At 36.9% G+C, this 21,192-nt stretch overlaps 2 protein-coding genes across 3 annotated transcripts; both read left to right on the plus strand.

The window, feature by feature from the left end:
• The first annotated feature begins 530 nt into the window (after nt 1-530).
• On the plus strand, nt 531-4,359 carry LOC110868495 (binding partner of ACD11 1). Of its 2 annotated transcripts, none has more exons than XM_035975236.1 (8): nt 531-705; nt 802-905; nt 999-1,074; nt 2,410-2,481; nt 2,561-2,638; nt 2,731-3,068; nt 3,143-3,266; nt 4,035-4,359. In XM_035975236.1, the coding sequence occupies exons 1-8, from the start codon at nt 700-702 to the stop codon at nt 4,053-4,055; spliced, it is 819 nt and encodes a 272-aa protein (XP_035831129.1). In that variant the 5' UTR covers nt 531-699; the 3' UTR covers nt 4,056-4,359. The 2 variants fall into 2 exon arrangements, with proteins under 2 accessions (XP_035831129.1, XP_021973358.1); XM_022117666.2 differs by having other exon boundaries at nt 532-705; nt 2,576-2,638.
• A 7,412-nt stretch (nt 4,360-11,771) lies between these two features.
• LOC110866884 (receptor kinase-like protein Xa21) lies at nt 11,772-14,372 on the plus strand. The gene is made up of 2 exons (XM_022116028.2): nt 11,772-13,914; nt 13,999-14,372. Exons 1-2 carry the CDS (start codon nt 11,772-11,774, stop codon nt 14,370-14,372), a joined length of 2,517 nt encoding a protein of 838 aa, XP_021971720.2.
• Nucleotides 14,373-21,192: the final 6,820 nt, after the last annotated feature.

A 21,192-nucleotide genomic window follows, 5' to 3' on the forward strand; every position in this document is an offset into this window, starting at 1 on the left:
CATATAATCTATTATATTAACACCCTTTATTATCGAATATTCAAACAAAACGATATGATATAATTCATAAATTCAAACAAACGTTTAACAAAAACGATATGATATAACCCATAAAATTAAAGAAACGGTCAAGCAAATACATCAAATATTGAAAAAATAATGAAAACTCATCCCACAAAAACTTTAGTCGGTTCGGTTCGGTTTGGTCAGGTTAAGGTGGGTATAGAAACATTGATAACCATAACTGATCTGCTACTTTTGATAACAGTTAACCGACTCATCATTTTTCGATTCGATTTTATCGATTAATACGGTTATGGTCAATTGATTCGGTTTTTTCACACACCCCTACGGTAAAGACATGATTTCTACTTTCTTTGACCATCAAATGTGATATCTAAAATAATCAAGGGAGCATGTTGTAAAACATGAAAAGAAAGAGGGACCAGTTAGTTAAATTGCAGAAAGAAAGCAACGTATCAGCAAGAAGAATCTTGGTGCCTTCAAAGTTTTTCAAACCCTAAATTATTATTAATATTAAACATATTGGGGAAAAAAAGTCTAAATACAAAATCAATCACCATCATCATCATCATCATCATCATCATCATCATCTTCTTCTTCACAATTCATCTGTTAATTGCATAATCACCATTATTATCATCAATTCGTTTCATATTCTCATACCTTATAAGTAAAATGCAGGTGAGTTTGATATTTATCCGTTTAAATTTCGATTTTCTACGAACAATTCGTCACTATTTTCTATAACTTCATGTTTTGTGGTTGAATTTGTTTCAGACACGAACTGTACACGTAGGACATCTTTCAGATCTAGCTACCGAACGAGAAATTCACGAGTTTTTCTCGTTTTCTGGTGATATCGAGCACGTTGAGATCTGTCGGTTCGTAACGTTTATGTTAATATTAAATTGATTTAGGTTATTATCATTATTATATAGATTGTATTGATTTTGATTGTTTTTGAGGGTTTGCAGTGACTCAGAACGTAAGAAGACTGCATTTGTGACGTTTAAAGATCCAAAGGCTCTTGAAATTGCGTTATTGTTATCGGTAATCTCTTAATTTAGTTATGATTGTGCAATAATTAATGCAGTAACACTTTGTTCTTTATTAGTTGTGTTGTTTAACTCTAAATGCCTAATTTGTGTTTGCCAAAATAGTAGTTATTATTCAATTTTACGGTTTTGAATGTAATTACTGTGTTTTTATGAAGTTCTTTTTATATTATAACCGATTTCAGAATTGAAATACTTAGTAATGCATAAGAAAAGAGAGTCCGATTTAAGATTTCTGCACATTGAAGATTTTGATGTTACTGAATCAGCCTTTCAATTCATTATGTTATTTTGTATTTAGGTAATGTTGAAATTTTTTAAAAGGTTTTAATGCATGGAGTAGTTATGTTAGTTTGTAGCTAGTCAAGGATAAATTACGTTTCAATGATAATACGGTAGTTTCTTTTGACAAAGGGAGAGATCTTTATTGAATTTTTTCCCTATTATATTGTATATCATTATATTTCTTGAAAATTGTTCTGAAATTTTATCATCAGGTTATATTCATTGTTTATGTATGATTGTAACTTACACAAAAAAATCCGTTGTAATTTCTTGTAAATTTGGAATCTCCAATGGTTCATGGCAATTTTGCAACTACTCAAGTCAACAAACTATGACTACAAATTTGTGGCTGCGTACTCATTCCACTTTGTCCAGTGGAGACTATTGGGTCCTACTTTGGAAGTCATGATCACAGATCACCAGTCCAAAACTACGATCAAAGAATTAATACCGGCACTGCTTTTTTTAATTGTTTGCTTATCATCTATTCATCCTTTTGTTTGTCGTTATGCTGGATGAAACCACAAGTTTTGATTGATTATTAATTATAATTGTTTATTCCGATCTTGGGTCCACTATTACCACTAATTAGTTGCCTCATTTTGAACATCCTAGCCAACTGCAAGCAGTTGGATTTTAGTTGAATTGTATTCGATATTTCTCTGCCACCTAAGCACTATTATTCGTATTATAATATTATTTGATCCTTTTGACAGTTTCTTTTCGGCTGCTTCATTTGTATTTTTTACTCAAATAACCAGTTACATTCTTTGTTTAAATGCAACAATTTCAAGACAAACATATATGACGTTTCTATGTACACAAACACAAACTCAAACATAAACATGTATATGTAATGTCCATTATCCTGTTTAGTGATATTTCTGAACTTAGAAAATGAGCCAATCTTGACAGTTTTGAATCTATCACGGCTAACCTCATCAAGGAAAAGAAAGGGACCATTATTTGTTATTTATGCTCAACAGATTATTAAAATTTCTCTTCATGAGTATTGAAACTTATATATTTTATAAATATGTTACAGGGAGCAACCATAGTGGATCAGATTGTTAGTATTACTCCTGCTGAACATTATGTGCCAAAACCTGAGTTACGGGTATGGTTATTTGTTTTATTAGGGGATGTCGGGACCTATATATCTATTATCTTCTATGGTATTGGAAATTACGTTGTAGTGTCACTTTTTGCAGGAAGTTCGTGAGGTAGATAATGCTGTAAGCATAACTCCTGAAAACTCTCCATCATCTGCAGAGGTAAACAGGCAAATACCTCTCCTCGTAGTGGAAAAGTGTACATACGTTTTATTTCACAAATATAAAGTTTATTTATTGTACATGTTAAACAGGCGAATACCTCTCCTCGTAGTGGAAGAGTGTACATGAGTAAAGCACAAGACGTTGTTTCAAGCGTTCTTGCAAAAGGTTCAGCAATAAGGCAAGATGCCGTGAATAAAGCTAAAGCGTTTGATGAGAAGCATCAAATAAGAGCCAACGCATCCGCCAGAGTGAATTCTTTCGACAAACGGGTAAGGCTCTCAGAGAAATTTAACGTTGGGGTCTCGGTTGTAAATGAAAAGGTTAAATCTGTGGATCAAAAGCTACACGTTTCGGACAAAACAATGGCTGCGTTATTGGCAGCCGAGAGGAAATTGAACGACACTGGATCAGCTGTCAAATCAAGCAGGTTTGTTCGTCTGTTTAATATTCCGTTTTGATATTCTTTGCTTATTATTAAAGTTTTCAACTTGATTTTTTTAGGTATGTGACAGCTGGAACAGCTTGGCTGAATGGAGCGTTTGGTAAAGTGGCAAAGGCCGGGCAAGTTGCTGGAACAAAAACTAGACAAAAGTGGAACTTGGCGGTCTCGAATTTAACTGCGAAGGTGTGTGCTTTACTCTAAAGAAGCAAATATTAATATCACAAGTTTTGGATTCTTTCAAAACTGAAAGTATTACATATTTCATCTTTTATTAGAGTTTGCTAGTGGCTTTAGTTAGGCTATCCCAACTGTAAAAACGTCAAAACAGGACACCCGACTTTCAATTTGGTGTCATTTGTATAAAATTCAGGGTAACCTTAATGGAAAATATTGGTGTACTCTCCTACCATTAACAAATTAACCTTTTGTAACTTGTTAAACATTAACAATTGTAGCAAGTAGGAATTGATTAAGACTTTAAACACCAACATTTAACACTAACAATTAACAATTAAGACTTAAAAACAATAATAGCAGCAATAAGAAGAAAGACGAATGGTAGAACTAAGAAGAAATGTACTGATTTCGGGGATATATGGGTCAAATATCGGTCAATATTGCGGATAATATCGGTACCCATATTTGACACCAATATTTTACATGGGGACCGATAACCGATATTATCACCGAGGGGACCCACACCAAGCTTCCAAACAAACCTACCGAAATTCGATACATGGCCTATCATTTAGTTTCAATAGTTTGTGACCTTAATGGAAAACAATTGAATGGTTGGATGGCCTCCTTATACAATAGTTTATTATAATAATCAAGTTGCATTTTTTTGGTACATTAGCTGAAAGAACCATATATATGTTGTATGATTTATATGCTTAACCTGCTTTTTAGCTTTCTTCTAACTGAATTAGCAAATAAAATTCGGTTTTGCAGGATTCACCAATTGCCGCTTAAGCAGAGTTTATAGAGAGCTGCATTCTTAATGATCAAATCAATTGGGGTTCTCAATCATCAGAATGGTTATTGGGATATACAATTAGATATTTTGGAAGCTTGGTGTGTGACATTCTCCTGTGTAGTAAATGTTTCTAGTGTGTGTGTGTGTGGGTTTGTGTTTATGTGCAGTTTTGTTATTCATTTATTAGTTATTTGTTGCTGTATATTTTGAAGTGATATGTGAAGTCCATTTTAAATTTCTGTTAATGTAGCATTGTAACTCAAGTGTGCAACTGCAAAGATATAACTTTTGGGGGTGTTAGGATGTGTGTTTCTCTTAAACTGCTTGTCTTAACAATTCTAGATTTTTTTTTTATAATTTGATGTTAGGTCTGGTTTTTAATTTATAAAACCCACATATCAATGTTGAGTGTACATGTGTTAATAGTAAACACGCTTTGACGTCGTGGAAGTAGGGTTGAAAATTTCCCTGAAATCGAGTGTGAATGCAAGGCTTGAAGAAAGGAAGTGTGTTTGCATTTTATTGAAGGAGTTTGGTTTTGTTTGTTTTGGATTCTTGAGATCTAACCTGATTAATTATTTAATTCTAAGAGAGGTTACTGATATATTCGGTTTAAAAAACCGAGTTTGGATTGTAAAATCTATTCCTATAGAATTCGTCGTGCATCTTGTCTGCGATCTTGTAATAATCTTTATCGTTTTCTTACTCGCAGGTGATTTTCTTATGCACCATTTTAAAGAAGGATGTATTGAGACTAAAGAGACATGGGTTCGGACCCCGTGGGTCTGGGGAAAACCTTAACTCGATCCATGACCCAGACAATTAGAAAAGACAATCCATCTGTGGGGCCCACCTGCCACGCTGGATGCACCAAGATAGAGGAGAAAAAACGACACTATGAAGGCGACGTCCAACCAATCACGTTCTGTGGATCCGTGCTCCTTTGAACCTCCACTAGCGATTATCACATAAGAGACCACAAGGACATCCCGATAGCGACGTCTAGCCAATAGCATGTTGCGAATACACACCCTCCTTTGCCATCACTAACGCTCAGTAGAAAGGGGACCAAAGGGATATTCCGATAGTGACGTCTTGCCTAATCACTTCTCATCATCCCTGACTATATATATATACTACACTAAATCAAGGTGAAGGGATGATACATCATATACTCTCTACTCTCACTTACACTTTTACTCTCACAAGAGCAATACTTATTCTCATGCCTAAGAGTGGTAATGAGAAGAACCCCCAGACTCTTCTTCTCATGACGAGCCTAAAGATGTCATTTCAGTTTTGTAGATGGAACCATTATTAGAATTCATGAAGATCGGAGCCCCACAACCTGTCGAACATTGTCTAATCCATCTAATTAGATCGGTGTTTCTTCGTTGGCGCCATCTGTATATTCTTGCTAGAACAATTACTCTTCATCTTTTTTTTTTTTCCGATCGTCATGAGATTTATACCCAACTCCGTTCCTAGATCAGCAACAGCAACGACCGGAGCCACCGCAGAGGGCTTTGGTTTCCTAGATTAAGACCAACAGCGTGACAACTGACAAGAGAACTACCGTCAACACCCCTGAAGCCTCCACGCACATCGTCTCACCTTCCCTAGCCTCCCTCAACCCTAACACTTAGTTTCAATTCGCAACCGGGCCTATCATCCCACAAAGCAATCATGTTTCTGATACGTCCACGACACGCAGGCCACTGGTACTTACTTATTTAACAGAAGAACAAATAACTAAAGTATTACAGGGCCGAAGGGCCATACACGACACACAAGCCGGCCATCAAAGGCCATCCTCTTCATCCCGCCCCATGTAATCCAATTGTTCCTCCTCATCCTCTTGGTCGTGCTGTGTGGAAGTGCCGAAATCATCCTTGTTCTCCTTGAGCATGGACCACAATCCCTTCAAGTCTAACATATCCACAAAGCTCGATATAAACTTCACGAAGGGGAATGTCATCTTATCAAATTTCCTGGTTTTCATCCTATAAGCTTTATCATAGTTTGTGCCGTGAAGCTGGAATTAAGAGACAAGAATCTTCTCCTCCGCAAAATTTAGAGGCTCAAGAAAGCCTTCCTAACGACCATCGAGCTTCATGGAGAAAAGCAGTTTGTTGAGAAGATCCTGTAGCTCTTTCCCGCTCTTCACCTTATCCGCGACCTAAGGCGTAAACAATAAAAAAGAAAATAAAGGGTCAAAGGTCAGGGAAGAAATGCGCACACCCGGACCCGCATAAAGGGAAGCTAACATGGGGAATGCAACGGGACAATAACCAATAATGATCATCCTTAAACTTTGCATTTTCTACATCAAACATAAGGGAGTCTTCTCTCAAGGTGTAACACTTATTAATAACCCGGTTTGTGGTGGTCTCGAGCTCAGCAATGCGCTTATCCTTCTCAGCAAGCTCAATTTTTTGCATCCACCACACTCACGTGAGGTAGAAGTCCCACAAAAAAATTAAACCAAATGCACTAAATAGGTAATGGGTATCGAACATATGAAGTTTGTGGAATATGCGTTCACTAAAGTAATTGCAATTTAACTAGGCACGAAAGTAAAGTATGTAAAAGTAAATCTTTGAATTGGGTTTGTTGATTTTTAGACCTAGAGATTAAATTGCAACTAAATAAGAATTTGTAAATAATTAAGAGAAAGAGTGTTCCTCCCGGGTTTTAGGTTTTATGCAATAACAAATGTTAATGTTCAACGGGAAAGAACCACATAGACATGGCTTGTGTGTGTGCAATTGTTTGTGATGAAAGGGGACCAAATACTCGGATTCATAGAACGCGAGGTTATCACCCGATGATCAATTAACATAGCCAACCCAAATCCCTCCCACTAAATCTCGATTGTCAACGGCACCAAGAACGTATAATTTAGAATTAAGATCAAACAATATTAACAAATTACAAACAATCATACCAACACCATAAGGGGGTGTTTGGTTTGCAGGAATTCAAGAGAATTGAAATTTGAATTCCATCTCTTAAGATGTTTGGTTCACAGAATCTGATGGAATTGGAATCTCAATTCCAATCTTCATGTGTTTGGTTGACAATGGAATTGGAATTGGAATTAGGCTTGAATTCCTTCAAATTCCTTTAACTAAAGGAATTCAAAATCCTTCCTATATGTGAAGGAATTAAAGTAAATTCATTGGAATCTTCGACCATTTCGACACGCACCGTTTCCACCCGTACAGTTTCGAATCGAACAGTTTCGACGCGAACCGTTTTGATGCGAACCGTTTCGACGGGAAACGTTTCGACCCGTACCGTTTTGACAAGTACCGTTTCGACCCGTACCATTTCGACCCGTACCGTTTTGACCATAGTTATCAAAAGTGTGCACTTTTGGCGCCTAGGCGTTTTTTCTGGGCGATTCCCAGTAATTGCGCTTTTGCTTCCAAGCTAATTATAGCGCAGCCTAAATCCTATTTATATTTAATATTTTTCTTTATTAAGTCGTAATATCCCCTTTTTCTGCAGTATTTATAGGGATTTTACTAACAAATGATATCACTAAAGATCAAAATCTCGTTTAGTAATATTCAGTTTGTATTAATTCGTAAATTCCACTTTTTCTGCAGTATTTATAGGGCTTTACTGCAGTATTTTTTTGCTTACTCTTTTATTACTTTAATGAACTATTTGTTTTCGAATATTAACATGTTGGTTTTGAGTATTTTGTTATCTAAAACTTTTTAAATGCGAGTATGAACATTTTTGTTTTGGTTTTGAGTACTTTATTGCTTTAATGAACTTTTTTAATTTTTTTTTATTTAAGTGCGCTTTTTTTTCTCAGGCTCACGCTTTTTTTGCGCCTATCGCCTAGGCCCTAAGCGGAGCCTAAGCGCCTTGAGTGCGCTTCGCGCCTTTGATAACTATGGTTTTGACAAGTACCGTGTAGATCCGAACCGTTTCGACGCGACCCGTTTCGAATCGAACCGCTTCGACCCGAACCGTTTCGACGCTAACCGTTTCGACCCGTACCGTTTCGACCCAAATTGGTGGCTGTGGGTGCCGGGGTGATGGATTCCAATTCATTTGACAACCAAACACAACAAAAATGGAATTGAGATTCCAATTCCAACAATTTCCAATTCCAATTGGAATGTTTAAATTCCAAATCCAATTCCTTCAAATTCTAATTCCTATACAAATTCCAATTCCAATTCCAAATCATTCCGCGAACCAAACGCCCCCTAATAATACTAAACATCATATGATTAGATTACTATTCTAGAAATTAAAGAACATAAAATAGTTGTCAAAAGAAAACCTTACATTCGGGAAGAACACAGAGAAAATTAGCCACTCATTGTTTGGATGATCACACAAACATCAAATCCATAATCCATCAATGATAAGACTTCAATCCTCCCTTAGAAATCACCAAATATATTGTTCTTAAACCCTAAAACCGCCTCCCACCAGTTCTGGGTTGAAAACAATGCAAAAGATACCGAAAAATCACCCCAAAAGTGAGTTTTAAAGCCAAAATAAGATTCTGCAACTGGGCTCTACCGTAGCCTACGGTAGCCTAAAATTCCTACAATGCCAACTCTCGGTCCACTGTATACCCTACGCTACTAGGGGCTACCATAGCCTCCGGTAGACTTCAGCTAAGCAATTTTGTTTTCTTGGTAACTTTCTCGTTTCAACTCCGTTTTCTTCGTTGTTTTCGCCCACGTTCTCGTAATTACATCCTCTATCATGTTATCTTCTTATTATTCAATTCCAATAAATTATTTTCTTCATTTATGCTCCGTATTCCTTCACGTACCTGTTTTCCTTCCATTTTAAGCTCCCGTTTGTTCCATACTTCTTCTTTGCACCTCCTTAGCTCCTTTAACCTGCAATCATCAAGTTCGCCGTAGTCATCTAAAGATCTTCCTACGGTTCACCCGTCACCAATTTAAACATCAAACATATAAATTTCTTTCTTTTTTAATCAACTTAAAGATCTTCCTACGGTTCACCCGTCACACACCATGCAACTCCAGGTTGGTCTTTTTACATTCAACAATTTGCGCCCTAGCCTTACGCTAACCTTCAACCGCATCCTCAATCCTGTGGTTAGTACGGGCACATGCCTCTCTCTATTCTGCGGCAGCCTTTTGATGGCGCTCTTCGGCTTTCGTCGCCTCGAACCTCACAGTGGCCAAATCCCACTCCATGGTCAGCAAATTTATGATTCTTGGCTTGCCTGGTCGCTTCAAACTTTTACTTCTCCGCCACAAAGCCCTTCCAGTCCTCCTGAAACGCCGACCATTCCCGCAAAATCTCCATAGAGGTCGACATAGTGTTAGCAAGGCTAACAACATAATCATCAAAGAGCTCACCACGCTCCCGGGCCCGCAGGAGGAAGAGCTTAACATAAAAAAAATTGTGATAAACGTTGACCTCTATGGAGATTTTGCATCTCTGATTCCCACTAGCGGTTTTGCAGAAATGGCAAAAAGGACATGTGATAACGACATCCAACCAATCACATTCCACAAATCCCTGCTCTTCTGAACCTCTACTAGCGGTTATCACATAAAAGACTACAAGGACACCCCCCTAGCGGCCAACAGGGAGGGGACGAAAGGGATATTCCGATAATGACGTCTCGCCCAATCACGTCCTACCATCCCAGCTATAAATACTACACTTCATCAAGGTGAAATGATGGTACATAATATACTCTCACTCTCACTAGAGCAATATTTATTCTTACGTTGGAGAGTGGTTATGAGAAGAACCCTAACCTCTCCTCTTGATGAGGCTAACAATGTTATTTCAGTTTTGCAGACAAAACCATTATTAAAATTCATGAAGATCAAAGCCCCACAACCTGTCAAACATTGTCTAATCCATCGATTAGATCGGTGTTTCTTCAAAGACCTACATGCCATTAAAATATGAGATTGACCAAAGAAGGGCATTCAACTTAACATGATTTAGTCAATGAAAGAATTGTCTCAACTAATATTCATTTTAGTATTGACTTAGAAATCCGAGGACTAGAAAATATGAGTTTGGTGTTGTATGGAGCCACATAGCACCTTGCTATGAGGTGGTTTATGTTTCTTAATTATAAAAGTTCCGTCAGTTGTTTAAAAAATATGATCTTGAATTAAAGGAGGTGTTGAAGACTTGAAGGCTTGTAGACTTGGAAAACTACGAAAAATATATGAGATTGACCAAAAAAGGGCATTAAACTTAACAAGATTTGGTGATTGAATGAATTGTCTCCACTAATATTCATTTTAATATACATATATACACACCCACTTGGGTTAGTTTAATTCCCACTAATATTCATTTTAACATACACACACTAGACTAGGTTCAAGAGTGAACACTAGTGTATTTGCAAATTGAGCGAACTAATTCTGGCTATACATGTGTGTAAATCAATGGCCAGAATTTGATGATGAAATACACTAATGTATTTTACGATTTGATGATAAAATCCTAGCCATACACGTGTGTAAATAAATGGTCAGGATTTGTTCACTTAGTTTGTAAATACACTAGTGTTCACTCTAGAATCTCACCCTACACACTAGGGTTTAGTTTAATATAGTCCTTTCTTAAGCGGCTGCGCTAAAACCACTTAAAAATCTATTTATTGAGGTGAATCATTCAAATTACCTAAGAACGAGAGAACTAGGATTAAGTCAACAATTATTTTTTTTTACTTTTTTTTATTAAAAAGGTCAGCATCGTAAAATAAAAGATATAAAAAATACACGTGGATCAACAAGCTTGCGAATGTATATACATGTAGCTCATACAAGGTATATATATACGAAGTTCACGACTCATTAGCCATATATATGTAGCTCGTCGATCTACGTATATTGTTAGTTTTTAATTTTCGCAAAGAGATTTGTAACATATAAACAAAACTGAAAAAAAAGTTAAATACATTGCTTGGTTGATAGTGGTTGTTTCGGTTATCAAGTAACCTTGTAGTTATTGCATGATTCTTTCTACATGTATACGTATATATAAATGATATTCAATTAATACGTATAGGGACAAAGTGATGTAATGGATACGTAGTTGACAGTGGCTTCACTGGGTCGTCTCACTTACGCTGACATGCGAAAAAACTGAGGATAAAAGGCCAACATATATTCTCATGGTCTTCAACTTAGTTCTTACCAAAAATGAATACAAAACAACCAATTGTTTTCTTATCACCCTCCTCTCCTGTTCCTTTCCTCTTTTATGTTCTTGTTATATTTCTAACCCCCACCACCATCTCATTTTGTTATGGTGGCAGAAATGAGACCGATCATCATGCTTTGCTAAAGATTAAATCAATGATCACTCAAGATCCATATGGAGCTCTAACCTCATGGAACAATTCCTTTCATTTCTGTGATTGGACTGGTGTTACATGTGGGAAGCGACATAAAAGGGTGACTCGACTAGCACTCGATTCACAAGGTCTAGAAGGCTCTTTGTCTCCTCATGTAGGGAACCTTAGCTTCCTTCGTGAGCTCTCTCTCTATAACAACAGCTTTCAAGGTGCCATTCCTAATGAACTCGGCCATCTATCCAGGATACGTATCCTTTATCTTCAATATAACGAGTTTGACGGGGCCATACCACCTAATATATCAGGATGCCTTGACCTTGAAGTGCTTTATCTTTCCCATAACAAGCTAGTTGGAAGCATACCCAAAGAGATGAGTTTTCTCTCCAAGCTCACTATTGTTAAACTTGGTAGTAATAACTTAACTGGTGGAATATCGCCTTTCTTGGGGAATATTACATCAATTGAGGTGTTCTCCGTTCCAAGAAATCCACTGGGCGGGAACATTCCGGACGCCATAGGCCATTGGAAAAGCTTAAAAGAAATTTACCTAGGTGCTTGTAATTTATCTGGAATCATCCCTTATTCTATTTATAACCTTTCACTCCTAGCTAATATTAGCTTGCCTGATAATCAACTGACTGGCAGTCTTCCTCCGGGCATAGGTGTGATGCTCCCTCATCTTGCCATCCTTCAATTATGGGATAACCAACTAACTGGACCTCTTCCACCATCAATTTCTAATTGTTCAAGATTACAAATGATTTCCATAACTAGGAACAAGTTTAGTGGGAAGTTGACAATCGATTTTGCAAAACTAAGAGATATATCTGTTATAAACTTAGGTGGTAACAACTTTGGAAGCAAAGAAGCAGATGAAATGAAGTTTATTGATTCATTGAAGAACTGCACGAGCTTAGAAATCTTGAGTCTTAATTATTGCAACTTTCAAGGAGTGCTCCCTGTATCAATCGGCAATCTTTCTGATCAACTCTTTTGTATTTCTTTGGGATACAATCAACTTCAAGGAAACCTTCCTAGATCAATCGGTAATCTAGTTGGTTTGTCCATCTTACATTTAGAAGGTAACCACTTCACAGGTAACATTCCCTTAACCATTGGTAATCTTCAAAAGCTACAAGTTATCCGACTAGATGGAAACCAACTTTCAGGGCCAATTCCTGATACCATGGGAAACTTATCAATGTTGAACAATCTTTACTTAAGTTTCAACAGATTAGAAGGGCATATTCCATCAAGCATAGGAAAATGTCACCGTCTCTTAGAAGTGTACCTTAACAACAACAAACTTAATGGGAACATACCTACACAACTTCTTCAAGTTTCTTCTTTATCCGTAAAATTGGATCTTTCTCAAAACAATTTGTTTGGTTCACTTCCAACCGAGGTTGGAGACCTCAAAATGTTGAGTGATCTAGATTTATCCGACAATAATATATCAGGTAGCATTCCTAGTAGCCTTGGTGATTGTGCTAGCCTATCAAGGTTATCCCTCAAAGGCAACTTATTTCAAGGTATGATTCCACCGTCATTAAGTTCCTTGAAAGGATTGGTGGAACTCGACATCTCTCACAATAACTTATCCGGCCAAATTCCTCGATTCTTAGAACGGTTATTGTTAAAAAAATTGAACCTATCATATAATGATTTTGAGGGTGAAGTACCAATGTTGGGAGTGTTCGGCAATGCAAGTGCGTTCTCTGTTTTCGGGAATAGTAGGCTTTGTGGTGGCTTTGTTGAACTTAGGTTACCCATATGCAATGAGACGAAGAAACATAAAAAAAAGTTACCTTTGTTTGTAACTGTCATTTTGATTGCATCTACACTTTTCATCATAATATGTTTGGCATATGCTTGGTGTAAGAAGAAGAACAAGAGCCAACCGTCTCATCCTTTAACGAACAAACAATTGATAAAAGTTTCTTACAATCAACTTCTCAAGGCTACTAATGGGTTCTCGGAAGCCAATTTGATTGGAAATGGTGGATTTAGTTCCGTTTATAAAGGAACCCTCGGTGAAGGTGATGATAGATTTGTTGCAGTCAAAGTTCTTCACCTTCAAAATCGAGGAGCTCAAAGAAGCTTTATGAGGGAGTGTGAAGCATGGCGAAACATTCGCCACCGAAATTTATTGAAGATAATAACTTCATGTTCAAGTGTTGACTATCAAGGAAACGATTTCAAAGCTTTGTTATATGAGTTCATGTCCAATGGGAGTTTACATGATTGGTTGCATTCAAGTGAAAGAACATCAAGACTCAATCTTCTTCAAATAGCAAATATTCTTTTGGATGTAGCATCTGCACTTGATTATATTCACAATCACTGCATACCTGCCATTGTTCACGGTGACTTGAAGCCTAGCAACATTTTACTCGATGATGATATGGTGGCTCATGTTGGAGACTTCGGTCTAGCTCGATTTCTTGGGACAAATTCAAACCAAAACAGCTCATCCGGGGGGATTAAAGGAACAGTTGGTTATGCTCCTCCAGGTAAAAATAAAATTATTGTATTCATATTCTTATTTATTTACATAGACTATACCCTTTTCTAAAGCAATTTCTTGTAAGTTGTAGAGTATGGTCTTTGGAGTGAGATGACAAGTAGTGGGGATGTCTACAGTTTTGGAATATTAATACTAGAGGCAATGACTCAGAAAAAACCAACCGATGATATCTTTAATGAAAGCCTTAGCCTTCATAAATTTGCTTCCATGGCCTTGCTAGACCATGTAACCGATGTTATTGATGTTAACATTCTAAATGCTTGTCAAGAGGATGAAACTTTCATGCAAAACCAGGAAGAAAATGCAAAGAAAATAGAGGAACTTTTAGCTTCAATAGTGAAGATTGGAGTATCATGTTCTATGGATTCTCCACAACAACGGATGAACATAAGAAATGTTGTGCAAGAATTGCACCATATTTTAGATGCACTTCATAGTATGTAAGGTATTGTGTTCTCTCTTTATACTTACCACATTAGTAGATTTTCAAGGATAATGTGCACATTCTTTCAAGTCTATCAGCAAGCTACGATGTGGAAGTTGCAAGAAACTACGTCTAATAGTTGGTATATGCCGTCGTTACATCTTGGTTACTTTTCCAAGACATGTTTGTTATTCTGCTGAATTTCGTGTTGAAATAAGTGTATTATTGCATAATTCCATATTGATACAAATATATTGTCAGGTTTAATGAATAAACAAGTGGCAAATAATCCAAAAACTAAAAGATACCAAGAGGCAATGGAATTTTTTTATTGGTTTTCTATTTCACATTGTTTTTCTCTAAGGGCTGGGTGGTATGGAATCGAGCCCATATTGCGCCACATTAGCGCCACATGTGCAGAGGGGCTCCATTGTCTCCTCCCAATAATACTTGATCTGGCCCCACAATCTAGCCGTTGTTCCTCGTTAATGGGCTGGCAAAATGGTCAATGACGCCCACCCTAATGCGGAGGAGGGCTCTATTGAGCTGATCAGGTGGAGAGGGGAGCGAGCCCATACCTCCCAGCCTAAATGATTAACCAAATAACATACGACAAATGAAAAGAGTTATCAGAGAAATGAAACTAATAATACAAATTATACAATAGATCCCTATAATTCATTATGTTTCTTCTTAGTTTCATCAGGAATTCCAAACACTGTGTTCAAAAACAATATCAAAACCCTTTTATAGATTCTTCAAGATAAGAAATAAATATAACGCGAATAAAAAACAAGATAGGAAATAATGAAAAAATGGGCGTAGATAAGGAAAAACAGAGACATGGATGACGAGAATAACTCATTATATATCTAGACTTTATTTGCTTGGTCAATATCTTATTATATCTTTGTTTCTACTTATATATGAAACAAATGTCAACCAACTGTTAGGTTTGGATACAACTTCCACCAGAGATGATTCTGAGCACCTCAGGGATGCTATCTTTACATAGATTCGCAAAATAGAATGTTGTTAGCCTTGCCAAATCAACGGGTTTGGTATCATATCTCTTCAATATGATACCCTAACCATGCACTTCATCTACATAGTAACAAACCTAGAGAGCAAAAAACCTAAAATGTTGAAGAAAATTGAAGTTTTAACATGACTAGGACACAAACCCATCAAATGGAGATTCAAAGACACAAAGAACATGACTAGGGGGAACCATACCTGATCAAGAGTTAAGAAAATGAAAAAGGAAAAGGAATTCTACTCTACTTCATAACCATAAGACTGGCCGTTGTGGTTTAACATGGAATGGGGCCTTAAAGCGACGCGTAGACAACGGAACTTTAACTAAGTCACACTTTAACTATAATGTTGTGGTTTAACTAGAATTTAGGAAAATAGAAAAAAAAATAAAAAAAAAGGTGATCGGTTGCTTTTAGGTGGCCCCGCACAAAACAAGCCTTACCGCCCGTTAGGGCAGTCAAGAGGGTATTGATGGCACACCGGTTTGGCGAAGCGGATAAAGGAAATTTTGAACGCCCCCACCCTACCAATTGCATTGCTATGAATAAGATTTTCCTTGATACATTTGTTAATTATAATTTATCTCCTGCGTTTTGTGTATCTTTCTAGAAATTGTTAAGAAATTCTCTCATCCTGCGTGTATTTGCATAATTTATTTATACACAAAAAGATCTATTGCAATAGTTCATGGAAATTTTGCAACTACTCAAGTCAACAAATATTGTGGCTACATTTCCATTCCACTTTGTCCGGTGGAGACGCTTGGTTCTACTTTGGAAGTCACGAGCACAAGTCCAAAATTACAATCAAAAGAATTAATTAATTATGTTATTTTCTCCTTTTTGCCAATTTCCTTAACTGTCACCTCATATATATTTTTACGAAACGTTTTTAAATCCGAATGGACGACTGGGAACGGGAGCGTTGGCTGGTTTGGTTCGCATGCTTTGAACCCAGTGGCGTTTCTAAGAATTCACGTACCCTGTTCGAGCTCAAAAAATGTGCCATATGCTTTAACGATAAACAATATATTATAAAACATAAAAATGTATTGGGTTGGGCCCAATAAACTTAATGTTAAGTTGGGTAATTATAAAGCATAAAAATGTATTTGATAATGGGCCTCTATATTGGATTTGGTACGTGTGTACAATTTTTTTAAGAAAAATAACATATATATGTCGATTTTTTTTTAAAAAATCCTGTGCCCCTCGAAATCACAGGCCTTGTGCGGAAGTCCTTCACGCACACCATAAGAGCCGCCCCTGTTTGAACCGCATCCCGGTGTTCCAGTTGGTTTTTGAGTTTTTCAGTTGAACCGTTCCACTTGTTTTGTCATTAAAAATATATAAATATAAATTATAATTTAATAGATGATTAGTAACAATCTTGTTTATTTTAGAAAACCACATGGACTTACCGCATAATTAAGTCTTATCATTTGAAACACGTTTTTTTTTTCCATTTAGTTAGTGCGTAATTTTTCTTTTTCCTCCATTATCTAACTAATTTTTTAAACTATTTAACTAAATAAATTTTTGAAATGGTGAAATGCTTATATGTTATAAAAGATTTTATCTATGTAACGACGTATTTTTCTTTTCTAAATTTCATTGTGTGAAACTATCCGAACTCACGATGTATTTTTTTTTATCTATGGTTCATTGTGTAAATGTTGGATCACTTCTCTTTAAACATAATGAAAAACATGAATAACATACCTGTTACAGCAGACAGGCCAGCAGAGAATCCAGTCAGAGATGCAGCCATCGAGTTAGACATGATTGTCAGGATGATCTGGTTCCTCCTTAGGGTGTAAAATTATGATGGTGATGAACCGAAACAAGGGAAGAATCGGTTAGGGAGAGAGAGTCGTGAATGATATTATGATGGTTGTGTGAATTGTGTAATTTTTTCTAACCCTTAAACTCTCTAATAATCTCCTTATATATACACCTAAGAGGAAACCTAATTAGTTAATAAGGGTAATATGGTCCATCAACAATTACCAACTAATTATTAATAGGTTATTATTATATTTTGATCTAATATAATATCAATGATTATAATGGCTAAAAGATTAAATATTATATTAATAATATATTTAATCTCACATTCTCCCACTTAGCCGAGTAATCATTTATCATGAGTATTAGATGGGCTTGGCCAGGAGTTAACACTCATTTTAGCCTTAAACCAAGAACTATAGCAGAGAAATACAGCCGTTGAATCATCATTCGACTCAGGACCCCCATTAATCATACTATAGCCTCAATTCAAAACCTAATAGTTATGATCAAAATATGTATAAGCCCTTTAGCGTCTGATTTGTATTTATATTTGTCTATATGTCATTACACCGGCAGAACATATGTTAGAGACATACAAAATCAAACTGAGGAAATTTTATTAATTAAACATAAGCTAGTACAATATGCCATTAAATAAGGTCTTTAGTAAGTCCCATATTCGATACATGTTCTTCGAAAACTTTAGGTGGGATACCTTTAGTCATCGGATCCGCAAGCATATCTTTAGTACTAATATACTCAATACAAAGATTATTTTCCTCAACTCGTTCACGTACGAACAAATATTTTGTATCGAGATATAAACCAGCTCCAGTCGAACTGTTACTGTTCGAGAAACTAACGGCAGCTGAGTTATCACAATAAAGCTTCAATGGTCTAGAAATGGAATTAACGATTTTGAGTCCAGTGATCAGATTTCTAAGCAACATTTCATGACAGGTTGCGTTATAAACAACAATGTATTCTCCCATCATTGTGGAAGTTGTAGTTAACTGTTGTTTATGATTCTTCCATGAGATAGGTCCGCCTGCTAACATAAAGATGTAGCCCGAAGTGGATTTCTTGTCATCTTTGCATTTGGCAAAGTCAGAATCAGAATAACCTACCACTTCTAAGTGATCACTTCTTCTATATGTCAGTTTATAGTCTTTCGTCCCTTGCAGATATCTAAGGACCTTCTTAGCTGCTTTCCAGTGATCTAGACCAGGATTAGTCTGATAACGGCCTAGCATTCCAGCAATATAAGCGATATCTGGGCGAGTACAGACTTGAGCATACATCAGGCTCCCGACTACTGACGCGTAAGGTATCTGGCTCATTTGCTCCTTTTCAACCTCTGTTGTCGGATACTGGAAAGAACCGAAAACATCTCCCTTAACTACTGGAGCGACGGAGGGTTTGCACTGTTGCATGTTGTAACGTGTAAGGACACGATCTATGTAGGTCGTTTGAGACAATCCTAAGATCCCTTTGTGTCTATCTCGGTAAATTTCGATGCCAATGACGTAAGAAGCATCTCCGAGGTCCTTCATGCCGAAGTTATGCGAGAGTAACCGCTTCGACTCATGCAACATGTCTAAACTATTACTTGCCAATAGAATATCATCTACGTAAAGGACAAGTATAGTAAAGTTACTCCCACTCATCTTGAGGTAGGTGCATTGATCAACTTGATTCTTCATAAAACCTTGCCTCTTCATGACTTCATCAAACTTGAGGTACCATTGATGTGATGCTTGTTTTAACCCATAAATAGATTTCTTCAACTTACAAACTAGATGCTCCTGACCTTCAGGTTTAAAGCCTTCAGGTTGTTTCATGAAAACATCTTCGTCTAAGTCTCCGTTAAGGAAAACAGTTTTGACGTCCATCTGATGCAGCTCTAAATTAAAATGAGCTACTAGGGCCATAAGGATCCTTAATGAATCTTTACGAGAGACAGGTGAAAACGTCTCTTGATAGTCAATTCCCTCTTTCTGAGTGTAGCCCTTTGCAACCAATCTCGCTTTGTAGCGTTCAACATTCCCATTCGGATCCAGTTTTGTTTTGAACACCCATTTACAACCAACAGGTTTGACACCATTGGGTAATTCTACCAAATCCCAAACGTCATTTTTCTTCATGGATTCAAGCTCATCAATCATTGCTTTGTTCCATTCAGAAGACTGATCACTGCTAATGGCTTCATTATAAGATATAGGATCATTGAGCTTTCCAGTATCCATTTCAGTCAGGTAGGTAACATAATCATCCCAATTAGTAGGCCTTCTTTGCCTAGATGACCTCCTGAGTTGATTATCGGGTTCAGCGTTGTCTTGGTTTTGAGCGTTTGATGTGCCTTCGTTATGAGGTATAATGGGTTCTGGTTGTGGAGATGGAATTTGTGCAGTGGCTTCATGTGCAGTTGCATGGGGTACAAGAGGAGTAAACGGAGTAATGGTAAGCGACGAGTCTCTCCCCCCCGCGTCTTGTACTTCTTGCAATTCTTCGTAAGGGTTGGTACTGCTCCCATTGACCTTGAAATCCTCCAGGAACGCAACACGCTTGGTTTCAACAATACGGGTGACATGGGAAGGACAATAGAAACGATAACCCTTCGAATGATCAGGATACCCGATAAAGAAACATGTAACTGTTTCAGGGTCAAGTTTCCTTAGGAAAGGATTATAGAGTTTTGCTTCAGCAATGCAACCCCATACTTTCATATATTTAAGACTCGGTTTCCTTCCTGTCCAAAGTTCATAAGGAGTTTTAGGGACAGACTTAGAAAGAACTCTATTGAGTATATGAACAGCTGCTTTTAACGCTTCAGTCCAGAGGAATAATGGTAAATTAGTGTTGGCTAACATACTACGCACCATGTTCATAAGGGTACGATTTCTTCGTTCAGCGACACCATTCTGCTAAGGTGTACCAGGCATGGTGTATTGGTTCACAATCCCCTGGCCCTTACAAAACTCATAAAATGGACCAGGAGCTTGACCCACATCAGTATGTCTTCCATAATATTCACCGCCTCTGTCTGATCTCACAACTTTAATCTGACGATCTAATTGCTTTTCAACTTCAGCTTTATAATCTTTAAAAGTTGTAAGAGATTCAGACTTTTCCTTAATAAGATACAAGTACATGTAATGAGAATAATCATCAGTGAAAGTGATGAATGAAGTATGTCCTGTTATGCCAGCGATTTGATAGGGACCACTAATGTCAGTGTGAATGAGTTCTAATAAATTAGAGCTCCTAGTGGCACCTTTCTTATTCACTGATGTCATTTTGCCTTTAAGACATTTGACACATGTTCCAAAATCAGCGAAATCGAGAGGAGGTAAGACTTCATCCTTTACGAGACGATTTAATCGTTCTCTTGAGATGTGGCCTAAACGTTGATGCCACAATATAGATGAAGTCTCTAAGTCTCAAATCTGTTTCATCTTTGTGAGTGATTCATTAATATTATATGACAACAAAGATTTGGAAAAATTATCATCTAGTTCTAATCTATAGAGACCACCATCCAGAATGCCAGTACCATAAACAACGGAATCATAGAGAATAGAGAGTTTGCGATGACCATGAGAAACGACAAAACCGTCCATGTCTAACTTTGGTCCTGATACAAGGTTCCGAGTTACCTCAGGAACATATAAGGTATCATAAAGTTTAATACATAAACCAGTTTTCAAAAATAATTGTAATGTTCCTATGGCCTTCACTTTTAATTCCCGATCATCCCAAACTTTAAGTGTTCTTTGGTTTCTTCCCAACTTCCGGATTGAAAGGAATCTCTGAGTAGAGTTAGTTACATGAACCATAGAACAAGAATCAAACCACCAAGAATTAGCAGGAACATTTAAATTAAAGGACTCAAGTATCATGAAAAAATTGTTATCTTTCTTAGCCAGCCACTCCTTGAAGTCAGGGCATTCCTTTTGCTTATGTTCTGTTTTCTTACAGAACTTGCAATAGGGTTTGCCTAAGGAGCTTTTAG

This window comes from Helianthus annuus, chromosome 7, assembly GCF_002127325.2.
Source record: "Helianthus annuus cultivar XRQ/B chromosome 7, HanXRQr2.0-SUNRISE, whole genome shotgun sequence".
In the NCBI taxonomy this organism is placed as follows: Eukaryota; Viridiplantae; Streptophyta; class Magnoliopsida; order Asterales; family Asteraceae; genus Helianthus; species Helianthus annuus.